At 43.7% G+C, this 12,048-nt stretch overlaps 1 protein-coding gene across 1 annotated transcript in view; it reads right to left on the reverse strand.

Moving 5' to 3' along the window:
* PARD3B (par-3 family cell polarity regulator beta) overlaps positions 1-9,793 on the reverse strand; it is a 942,908-nt gene extending 933,115 nt beyond the window's left edge. Inside the window, exon 1 of the mRNA XM_045558633.1 lies at positions 9,291-9,793. Coding sequence (XP_045414589.1) covers positions 9,291-9,410 — 120 coding nt within the window. The 5' untranslated portion in view covers positions 9,411-9,793. The remainder of the gene's footprint in view (positions 1-9,290) is intronic.
* Positions 9,794-12,048: the final 2,255 nt, after the last annotated feature.

Below are 12,048 nucleotides of genomic sequence, written 5' to 3' on the forward strand. Positions count from 1 at the left end.
GTGGGCAGTTAAATCAGTTTACTGTGTCCCACTGCCTTTTTATTTAAAGTAAAACAAAATGGAATTTTTAAAAATCAGAAGGCATCATTTATAGTAACAGTAAGTACTGCTATGAAACTTGTTTCAGCCGTACGTGTGTCTGTGTGTGTGTGTGTGTGTGTTATGGGTACTTAGTTGTGGAGGAAAACAAATTTCTTACTGTGTTTATCAATCCAAATCTCAGCAGGAAACTGTCAAGGGGTAGTGCTCATGACAGTGCCACAGTCTAGGACCCGGGGGGCCAGGGAAAGGAGTGATACTGGGGCAGAGGAGACAAGCATGTGAAGAGGGCTGCCCGACAGGAAACATGGCCACAGGAAGGGATGCAGCCGGCCTGCAGTGACCCAGCAGGAAGGAAGCTGCCACCCTCTGCCCTCTCGCTGGGGCTTCCCAAAGGCTGAGCCTAACTAGAAGCCAGAGGGCAAGAGAGTCCATGCTGCTCAGGGCCCGGGTCACAGAGGGGATTGGAGAAGGGCCCAGAGCGGGTCTGGAGGGGTGAACTGGGGATTTCCAGCCACCACGACTCTATCAGAAAAGTCTAAAAGCCACTGGTATAGTTTATACATTAACTTAGTCTAACAACTTTTATTTCTGGACACTAGATTGCTTCTACATCTGCCCTCAAATCCCAATCTTAAATCAAGGCTCTAATCCAATGCCAAATAATTGATGCACAAGATTGGCATCTTTAAGAACTCATGACTGCCGATGTCACTAGGCCCTCACACTCTTCATCAACCCTTTTATGTGTCCTCAATCTCCCACCTCTCCTATCAGGTTCTAAGGACACAGACCATGTCTTATTGGAGTATCTGTCAGTGAACATGTAAACCTTAGATAGCTCCCTCTCCCCCAATTCCACCTACACTTCCCTTACCACACACAGTCAACCCCCAAGTCACATGACTTTGCCTCCTAAACCTCAAAGCTTATTTCTTCTGCTGCTTTAATAGGTCTAATGTCCACTCCCATAGCAGGACCTAGACCAGTTCCTCCACCTCCGGTCTCAGCTCCCTGTCTCCATTCTCCAGGGCAATAGATACAAAAAGGCAAATCAGACTATCTCTGCCCTGCCCAGATTGCTTCCTTCACTCTGGAGCTTTGACCCTGCCTCATTTCCTTACTACTCCCTCCCACAACCACCCTTGGGAAACCTTCCACAATACTATCCCTCTTCTCCCCACAGGCCTCCACCCACATGTTTACCTTCATCCCAGACCTAGAAAACATCACACTGAGCCTTCATGTGCTTGGTCCAAATTTCTGACCTACACAATTATATTGTTGGGTGGTATTTTAAGCTAATACACTTGGAGAGGTCTGTAATACAGCCAGAAATAACTGCAACAGACAGGCATATGATAAAAATTATTTGACAAAGAGCTTATCAATAGACTATTATGTACCTGGCACTTTTCTAGGAGCTAGGGGCTCAGCAATGAACAAAATAGCCAAAGGCTATCTTTATTGAACTTAATATTCTAGTGGGAGTAGACGATACAGTAAAATAAGAATAGTAAGGAGGGACAGGTTCTGTGGCTAGAACTAAAGCAGGGAAGAATAGAGAGGGTGATGGGAGGGGTTATAATTATGAATAGGGTGGTTGGGAAGGCTTCCCAGAGAAGGACATGATCATTTAAGATGGAAACATGAGAAGCAGGCAGGAGGATAACTGGAAGAAAACATTTCAGGCAGAGAAAGAGCACATGAGGTGGGAGCCTGTCTGGGATGTCTGAACAACATGCAGACAGATCGGTGCGGCTGGAGCACAGTGAAAGACAGGTGAGTGGTAGATGAGGTAAGAGAGGTAAAAGATCCTCTGTCAGGGTCTCTAAGACCACCCAGGTTCAATGATTCACCAAGAGGACTCAGGGGACTCAGCATATAGTCATACTTATGGATAAAATTTGTTAGTGAAAGGATATAAAGCAAAATCAGCAAAAGGAAAAGGCATATGGGGTGAAATCTGGAGGAAACCAAGCCCAAGCTTCTAAGGATCTTTCCCCCAGTGGAGACGACCTGCTTACTTTCCCCAGCAATGAGTTATGACCACATGTGTGAAATGTTGCCTTCTAGGGAAACTCATTCGAGACTCAGCACCCAAGGTTTTTATTAGGGACTGGTCACACAGGCATCCTCTGCTTAGCAATAACAAAAATTCCAGACCCCCAGAGAAAGAGGTGTTCAGCATAAGCCACACTGCTTGCATAGACAGTTTTGGCACAGTGAGCCATATTAATCAGGGAACAGTGGGAACCCTCCACAAATCTAAGTTCCCAGATGCCAGCGAGGGGCCAGCTTTGCAAGTCGGCCTTTGTACGGACAGCTGTCCCAGGCCCACCGTGTTCACTCTCTTCTGCACAGATAGCCAGATTGTGTAGCACTTTGTAGTCCATCTAAGAGAGATGGGAGCCATTAGAGGATCCTGAGTAGAAGAATGACATGACTTGACTGAAATTTTAAATGTCACCCTAGCTTTTGTATTAAGAAAAGACTGTAGTATGGGGTATAGGAGACAGAAACAGGGAAACTAAAGTCCACCTAAAGAAAAAATAATAAACAAGCCCCAGCACACTAACAGGAAAGATGATGAGACATGATCAGATTCTGACTATATTGTGAGAGCAGAGTCAACCAGATTTGCAGATTGATTGGAGATCATGAGACAAAAACAGCAGTCAAGGGTGATCACAGGGATTTCTTACCAGAACAACTGGTGCTGTTAAATGGTGTTGCCAGGACATGGTTAGATTGGAGAAGTGGATCTGGAGAGGGAAAGTCAAGAATTCAATTTGGGGGCATGCTGTAAGCATAAGATGCCCACCTGACTTCTAAGGGAATGTGTCAAGGAGACAGCTGTATACAGAGTTGGGAGTTCAGGGGAGAGATCTTGGCTGGAGCTATATAAATAGGCTAGAGCCGTATTACTGGCTAAGTAGAGAGAAACAAGACGTTTAAGAACTGAGTCCTGGGACACTCGAGCACTGAGAGGTGGGGGAAGAAGGAAGAAACCAGTCAAAGAGGCTGAGAATGACCAGCAGGGTGGGAAGGAAGCCAGGACAGTGTGGGATCCAAGAGGCATGTGCTTAAAATGTTTGGTATTTCTAATAGTTGAGAAGTATCTAAATTTCACTGAAAATGGTCTATTGCTTCATCAATGATGAGGATACATTGTTATCATCCTTGATTTTTTTACCCTATTCTTATTTTCTCTTACAGCCCGCTTAATGCATTGGTGCCATTTGCTTGGCGGGCTGATAGGCACTTGAGTTTGTGCCCCTGGACTTTCTCTTCCCTTGCCACCCAGCCCACACTCACACTGTGTATATAGTCCAGTGACCTACACATAGGGTTTGCTGACCAGGGTTGGGCCTGCAGTTAGTTGTCTAAGTTAATTGCCTTGCGTGAAACTGTCAGGCTGGGAGCCATAGCCTTAATTTGTAGCTTGGGGCCATGTGCTCAAATGCCTTAGTTAAGCAGGAATTCATCCCCAGGGAATTCTGTGTTATAGATTCCCTTTGAGGAAATTGGACAAATAGCAGTGTTGCCAGATTTTTATGAGACTCTTTTCTGATCATTAAAATCATCAAGAATCCATTTTAAAAAATTCAGAGTTTTGGGCCTTTCTTGGAAAGGCTAAAGCAGTATAGCCCAATAGAACTTTCTGGGATGAAGGAAATGTTCTATATCTGTGTTCCCCAATGAGGGGCCACTAGACACATGTGGCTGTTAAGTATTTGAAATGTGCCTAGTGCAACTGAGGATTGAATTTTAAACTTTAACTTACGTTTAAATAATCACAAATGGCCTTCCTTAACGGACAGTTCAGGTCTGATGTTCCTCTGATGATTTCTCTCAGCTGCTTTTGGAAATCACTGGTCTAAAGTCCAAAACCCAACCAGTCCTTAACTGGACATTCTTATAGATATTACTACTCGATTCTGTTGAGAACTTTACCATCAGAAAGGAATCTTCATTTTCTCTTTGATATCCTCAGGTGGTAGAGAGAGCCTTTAAATCTTAAATCCTCCATGTAGACACACAAAACGCAGCTGGGCTGTAGAGCAAGCCCAGATCTGTCTCAGTTTATACCTTTAGTACAACAGCCCAAGAATGTACATCCTTCATTTCTGGTACCAGGAGAAGAGTGGGCCAAGAAGGAGCAGCAAACCATTCTAGCCATGAAAAATCTAGACCAATAATGGAGAGTAGAGCATTATGAATTCCTTCTAAAAGAAAACAGGTGTCTCAGCTCCAACTGATGGTTGCTATGTGGGAAAGTCTGTATTGTCAGAGCTTCCAATTTGTCTTTCCCCAAAAGAAAATAGAAATCTGGATTTTTACATAAAATCTCAAAATATTTAAACACTGACAACTAGTCCAAATATAACACTGTGCAGACCTACAAAAATATGTCTGCGGGTCACAGCAGGCCCCACGAACCCTCTGTTTGCAAACGTAGAGGCTGCTCAATGCAAACTGAGTAGCAGAACCAAACCCAAGTTAGAAGCATGTGCTGTGCTGATGGTGAGTCAGTTCCGTCCACACGCTGCGAAGAGCATCTAGTCCACACATTAGAAGGAGAGGACTGGAGAGGAGATACAGCACTCAAGTCAGTCAGTGCCCAATAAATTGAAAAGCATTTTAGGAATCCAGTCTGGGCTGGTTTATGTACATAAGAACCTTGAAATCTATTTCTGTAACAAGGCATCAAAAGCTGAAAAGTTCAGAAATTCAAGAGTTCTAGCCTATTTCTTCAGGCTATTCCCACATATTATCGTACCAGATTTTGCTACTGCACAAATTCTCAGATTCTGATCCCACAATTAATCAGAGAATGGAGTTGTTAGTCTTACCAGACTACCAGTTCTGGGAAGTTGTCTTAACTTGTAAAACAAATTATTCAAAATACCTGAATGCAGAAAATATTCATTTTGAAAAGTCTATCAAAGGTTTCTTTGCTTAAAAAAAAAAAAGTATATATAGTCAGATCCACAAATTGACCTTTTTCAATTCCAGCATGCCCATTATCCCATGGACTTAATGTTATTATCTCATTTCATTTGAACCCCTGAACCCACTATACATCCTCATTACTAAATAAGTCTTTCCCTTATTCACTTCATCCTCACCATACACACATATGCCACTTTCTTTGGCCCTCTGAATCCATAGGTTCTGCATCCATGGTTAACATCAACCACAAATCAAAAATATTTGGAAAGAAAATTGCATATATCCTGAACACCGACTTTTTTCTTGTCACTATTCCCAAAACAATACAGTGTAACAACTATTTACATAGCATCTACATTGTATTAGGTATTATAAATAATCAAGAGATCATATAAAGTATCTAGGAAGATGTATGTAGGTTATATGTAAATATTATGCCATTTTATCTCAAGGACTTGAGCAGGAAGTATTCGAGGGAAGTCCTGGAATCAGTTTCCACCATGGATACCAAGGGACAACTGCTTATATAAAAATGAATGTTCACATTAATCAATTATTTAAGTACCTGCTATGAAAAGAATTCATTCAGGGTAGGTGTAGAGGGACAGTTGCTTAATGAGAGGTTGGTCTGTAGATATCTAAGACACAGTAACGGCCACCAAAACAGTTTAAAAATCAATGAGTTCGGCAACATCAAAAGATTAGTGGGGCAGATTAGTGCTTCTCAGCCCTTGCTATGCACTAGAATACCTGGAGTACTTTAATATCTATGCCCAGGACCCACTCCAAACCCACTAAATGAGAATCTTTGAGAAAGGGACCCAAGCATTTGTATTGTTTAAAATGTTAAATGCTAAAATTGGAGGTGACTAATATTCAACCAGGGTTGAGAGCCCCCAAAGGATATGGCTCAATTATCCAGTCACCTGGATCTTGATGACCAATTTCTCAATGATGCCCACCATGAGCACTTAAGACAACAGTCATCTCTCCACTAACTACCTTCACTAAATTGGATTTAGAGCCTGGGACATTGATAAAGTATTAATACTAGGATCCAAAGATAAGCGATCCCACAGTTCTTGCCCCTCAGTCAATTCACCTTTCCAATAGAATTCATCAAATAGTGGCAGGAACCTGAAAGTTCCATTTTTCAGAACATAATTAAAACCTTCCCAAAAGTTCTCCCTATATCTTCAGAATCTCACCTACTTCTGACCTTATTTGTTGTTGATTTAGCTGGTTCCTAACATTCCAAAAATACCAGTTATCTTTGTTTATTCTGAACAGGTGGTGGTTACTTCTCAGATGCTGTCCACAAAATCTAGAATGGCCTCCTTGGGCTTCACTTACCTCTAAACTTTAGAAATTTCAACTTTCATCCTCAATCTTGAAGCCTACCTTTCTCCCAACTAGAATTATTAGACAGAAAAACAGACTTAACTTACATTCATGTTCCCACCAAACTTGTTTCTTTACAGCACTCTCTACCTGGACATCTAAGAGTTCTTGCCCATTTTTCCATTTGTAATTAGACTGAGGAATACTTTTCATGCCCGATTTGCAAATCCTACAATATATGCCTCAGAAATTAGAACTCTCCCTATAATGTGTAGACCTACGCCATAAAAGATGTATCGTAAAGATACAATCTATAAACTTGTGGATGTCCCATCACTATGCTAAAAACAAAATTGCTATCGTTAGGTTGATATGGTATTGAAGCAATTAGCAAACAGAATTGTCTCTTTAAAATTGTAAAATATAAATAAGGTGGGTAAATTCCAATGCATAATAACCTACAGTACTAGGCTGTGTAGTTATTGGCTGAGAGCAAGGATCTAAAGTCACAACTCCTTGGTTCAAATCCCCATTCTACCACTTACTCATGACTGTGTCCCTCTCCCCCCCAATCCATAAAATGGGGATAATAGTACCTACATCCTGGGGTTGTTGTAATTACAAGTCATAGTATTTTAAAGCTTCTAAAATAGTCCCTGCACAGAGTAAGCACAATACATGTTAGTTGCTATTATTATTGAATGTAGGGCTTAAAACCTTACTGTCCAGATTTAACAAGCCTTTTAAATCTCTTCCGCTAATTTACAGAAAGTGAATTTTTTACAAATTGTTTTTCAAATTGAATTTTGCCATTTCTTGTCTTTTCCCATTTTTAAAAAATTCAACACATAAAAGCATAAAATTTGTCACAATTTCTTGACATTTTATTACCATTAGGAATACCATTTAATATTAGTTAAGCCTTATTATGATTACAATATTATTTAAAATGAAACTGGGAAAAGAATATTTGGGGAAAGGGAAAAAACATCACTTGCCACTTCTTAAATTGAAATTTTCAAAGCCAAAAGAGGGAGGGAGGATTTATAAGTTGGTGACCTTTAAATGTCACGTTCACTAATATATAAATGTAAACACAAAAATATAATGTCTGGTAACAATAGTAAACTAGTCAATGCAATTACACTTTGGATTCTGTGATATTATAAGTTATGCTTCCAGCCCAGAATACCAATTGCTTTTTAACACCTTCTAACCTCAAATTACAGTGCATTAAATATCAGATGGTTAGTTCTCTGTATGTTACTTACAAGCTTGTAGTTTATGTCTTTTACTTGGACAGCTTTCTGTACTGAACTTCTAAATGTACAAGATTTAAGGGCAATTATTTTTAATAATGAGTTAAAAAGTAAATCATCTCAGTAACACAATCCTTCAATGAGATCTATTTCAACAATTTGTCTGGAGTGATGTTACTATTAACTTTAGCCCACTTTCAAAAGTTAGTGAAAAAGGATTTCAAAGACAATTGTTGTTTAAATCTCAACTTTTGATTGAATTACATGATATAAGCAGCACAACTATTCTAACAATGGCAAAAAAAATTGTAGTAGATTCTCATATAACTTTATAAGCCACTTTAATTTTTTTTCCCTACTGTAGCTCAATTTCATCGGTAAAGAGTTCAACTTTAGGTATTATATTTAATATGTTAATAGACCTTTCACCATACTCTCCAGTTCTTGAGTGTTCAAAGAAACAGACACAACAGAGTCAATTTTTTTTCTGTATAATAATTCTTAGTGGAGGCAAAGAAAGTGCAGGTATTTTCTTAAATCCCTAAACTATATATTCGTAAGAAACAAACTTACTTTTACACTTTTACATGTTTATAGTGCCTGTATAAGACTTTAAAAGAAATTACAAATTACATTTTTCCAATCACTAAACTGGCCAACCCACTATTTCTACAGTCACAGGGCAGGAGAACCATGGGCGTCCAAAACAAGAGTTTGTAATTTGCACCACGTGAGGAAGATTTGGGGCATACAAAATGTTGCATGTAAGGATTAAAAAAACTAAAACGTGGTTTTTCAATGCCTTCATTTGAAGGTTTCACTGAGGAAGTCACAGGTTGAACATGTTATCCAAGTACCTGACATGACTTCTGGTGTCCAATTAATTTGCTGAATATATATTGCACGCTTTTAAAAAATTGTCACTTAAATTTTACTTGTTCTTGACTTCTGCGGTGGAGCTGGGGACCACTTTCCCATTTTAATAGTCACCCAGGACCTGACACAGCCCACACACAGTAAATGCTCATAGAATGTGTGGCATTAAACTGAAAACACTCAGTGTAGACTAGTTGGTGTAAGCAAACAGCATCCTCCCACCTGAGTTCCTGCCCACGTCACTGAGAGAGAACAGCTTGCAGAGTTGAAGCTCCAAAGGCCCCATCAGTTATAACTTCCCAGTGTTACAGGCACCAATCAACTTTATAACTCCCAGGAGCTGAAGTGGGGCGGGCCTTAACGGGTTACAAATCACACCTGAGGTGAGCAGCACCTTTTAAGACGTTCCCTCAAACAAGCTCTAAACCAGTACTTCTCAAGCTTTGATGGGCATTCCAATCACCTGGGACCTTGTTAAAGAGCAGATTCTGAGTCAGTGGGCTTGGATTAGGGCCCCAGATTGTGCATTTCTAGGGCTCCCCAAGTGATTTCAATACTGCCATTCCACCCACCACTCCGAGTGGCAAGGCCCACAAACGCCCAGACACCTAGGTCACTTACATTAGCAATATAGGAAAGTTGTGGCCACAGGCAGTGCCTAATGGTCTCCCCGTGCTGTGCGCCCCCTGAGCGTCGCCGACGCTGGGGCCTTGGGGCACCTGGCAGGTGCCTCGGCCTCGGGGCGCTCGCGGGTCACCCGCCCGGCAGCCGCGCCCCCCTGCTCCCGCCCCGCCTGCGCGCCCACTGCGCCGCGCTCACCTTCTCCCGGGTCTTCAGGTACCGCTGCAGCGCCTGCTGGGTGAGCTCCCGGACGCGCAGCTGGCCATCCTTGCAGGGCACCACGATGCCAGTCCGGCCGAAGCACACGGTCACTTTCATCCTGGCCCCAGGCGACCACGCCGGGCCAGGCCGAACAGGTGTCTGGCCCCGCAGGCGCAGCCCCCACCCTCGGGGGACGCGCGGCGCGGGTGGGCCCGGAGACCCGGGGCGCCTCTCCCAGCCTCCCCCTCGGGCCTGGGGGCTCGCTGCGGCGCCCCTTGCACCCGGCAGGCAGCTGCGGTCGGGTGGGAACCGGGGAGAGGGCGGCAGCGGGAAGGGCTACCTCCCAGGTGGCCGGCGGCCCGGGACGCTACGGCTCCGCGGCCCGGCTCCTCCTCCTCTGGCCCGGCCGAGGCGGCTGCTCCGCGCCCGCCAAAGCGAAACTGCCTGCCCGGCCCGGCCTGGCCCTGCCTTGACCCCGGCGGCGGCAGCAGCAGGGCCGGCCCCAGGCCCCGGGCTGGAGTGGGCGGCGGCGGCGGCGCGCGGGGCCGGAGTTGGGAGGAAACTTTTGCGCCGGCTCCCAACTCCTCTGCGGCACGCCGCGCTCTGGGCTCCCGCGGCCCGGGCTGGCCTGGGCCCGGCTCTTAAAGGGGCCGCGGCGCTCCCGGCCCCGTGCGCACTCAGTGTCGCGGTGCGCCAGCTGTGCGGGCTGGTAATTGGAGCCCGGGAGCCTCGGGCCCTCGCCCGGCCTTTCCCTGGCTCTCCCTCTCGCACGCATACACCTGGAGCTATGGGGAATTGTAACGGGACCCGAGGGCTACCCACGGGGCTTGAAACCGGATCTCATACAGCACACACGAGGGATTAGCTAGGAGACTGCAGAGCTACACCTTTAAAATGAGGAGATTGGAGCAAGATTCAAAAAGAGCTCAGGAGCAGGTGCTTCTGGTCACACCCACCAAAAATACACCCCATGGAGCAGTGGTGGCTGGCAGGTACTGAGATTCAGGGATGGCCAAAGGGCCTGTTAGGAACTTGCCTTAAGCACAGCATTGCAGCTGCTCCCTGGAGCCCTGAGATGGCAGAGCTGAAGGGAACCTTGGAGATAACGCGCCAGACAAGGACACTGAATATTCTGCCAACAGTCACACCCCAGACCCAGATATGATCGCGTGTGTCGACACATATCCTTCTGAAATGTAACTGCCGTTGTGCGTATCATTAGGGGGGAAAAATTGAACACCCTTAGGCTCATAATTTGGCAGGTGTGTATCCATCAGCAATTGAAATCAGGATATCTGAGAAAATTTCGACAAATACCATTTGTATCATTCTTAGCTCTCACATAAATGAGCTCCTTTGAGGTTAACAGCCATCCTGTAAGGTGGATATTATTCTTCCCATTTTGTGCATAAAGAGTGGTGCTCAGGGGGATTAGGGGACTGAGCAGACCACGGAGTTAGTTATGTTGAAAAGAACTCAGGTCTTCCCAATTAAATCTCAGGTTTCTCCAAGCTGCCTTCTTAGCAATCCAGTTCATCCAACAAGATCCTCAGGGCCACAACACGTGGTTCTCTACAAAAGGATTTGCTCCTATGTGGACCACACTTAAATTGAACTTGAATTGCCTAGAATAGTATGATAATGCACAGGAAATCAAATAAATAGGTTTTGAGAGTTTTTATAAATCTTAGCTCATTCATACCTTCAATAAATATGTATCGATTGTCTTCTAAGTGTATGTAGAAAGTTAATGGCGGCAAAGAGGATCATGTAACCAAGTCGATTTAGAGGTGTGTATTAGACAGTATAATTTGGTTGCAAATCCAATGCAAACTGATTTGTACTTAAACCAAAGACAGAATGGATTTCCTCATAAAATCAGAGGATGGAAAGGGCACGACATTGAATCAAGGTGAAAGCAAGAGCTCAAACCATGGTCTCTCCATCTCTTTCCATCTGCTGGCTCTATGATCCTAAGTGTGGTCTCCATTCTCAGGAAGACTCTCCCCAAAAGAGGTACTCTTTTCTCCTTTTAGAGATGAGGCCAAGGGAGGGTAAGAAATTTGCTTCAGATCACACTTTTAGAAAGTAGCAGAGGCTGGTTTAGAACCCAAGTAGTCTGACTCCAGAGTCTTCCCAGTAACTGCTTTGCTGCTTTTTATATGGAAAGTACCAAATAAGTAGATCAAAGAAACAAATACTAATGCTAGGCATCAATGTGTGACCCTCTCTTTCAATATTGGGTATTATATGGACATGTAGAATGGTACAGAGTAAGGATTTTCAGCTGATGCAATAACTTTGTGTGTTGCTATCCTTCATATTTCATGGCTTTTTTTTTCTTAGTTGCTCCAGACTGTCTTCTGCTTAGGTCATGAACAGCTCCTGCTCCTCTTTATGCCAGAAACTCCCTCTCAGCCCAACTTTAGCTCCTCCCCAAGAACCTCCACCCAATGTCCTGGCTTTGAGAATCCCCAGGTGCACCTTGAAGAACACCCAGGCTCTCCCAATCCCACTCACAGGAAGAGTGGAATCGGGCCTTATAGGATGCAGCCAAAGCCACGCCACCGTGAGATGAAGGAATAGGTGAAGGTAGACATTGATGCACACCACAGAGTGAACTTTTATGACCCTAAGTTAGTAATTACGAAGAGTTTAATGTTTACATTTCATGTTTATTAAACAACCCGGTTTAATTTGTTATTCAGCCTCATTACCACACGCATAGAAACAATGTATCATATATTAAAAAGTG

This window comes from Lemur catta, chromosome 8, assembly GCF_020740605.2.
Source record: "Lemur catta isolate mLemCat1 chromosome 8, mLemCat1.pri, whole genome shotgun sequence".
Lineage (NCBI taxonomy): Eukaryota > Metazoa > Chordata > Mammalia > Primates > Lemuridae > Lemur > Lemur catta.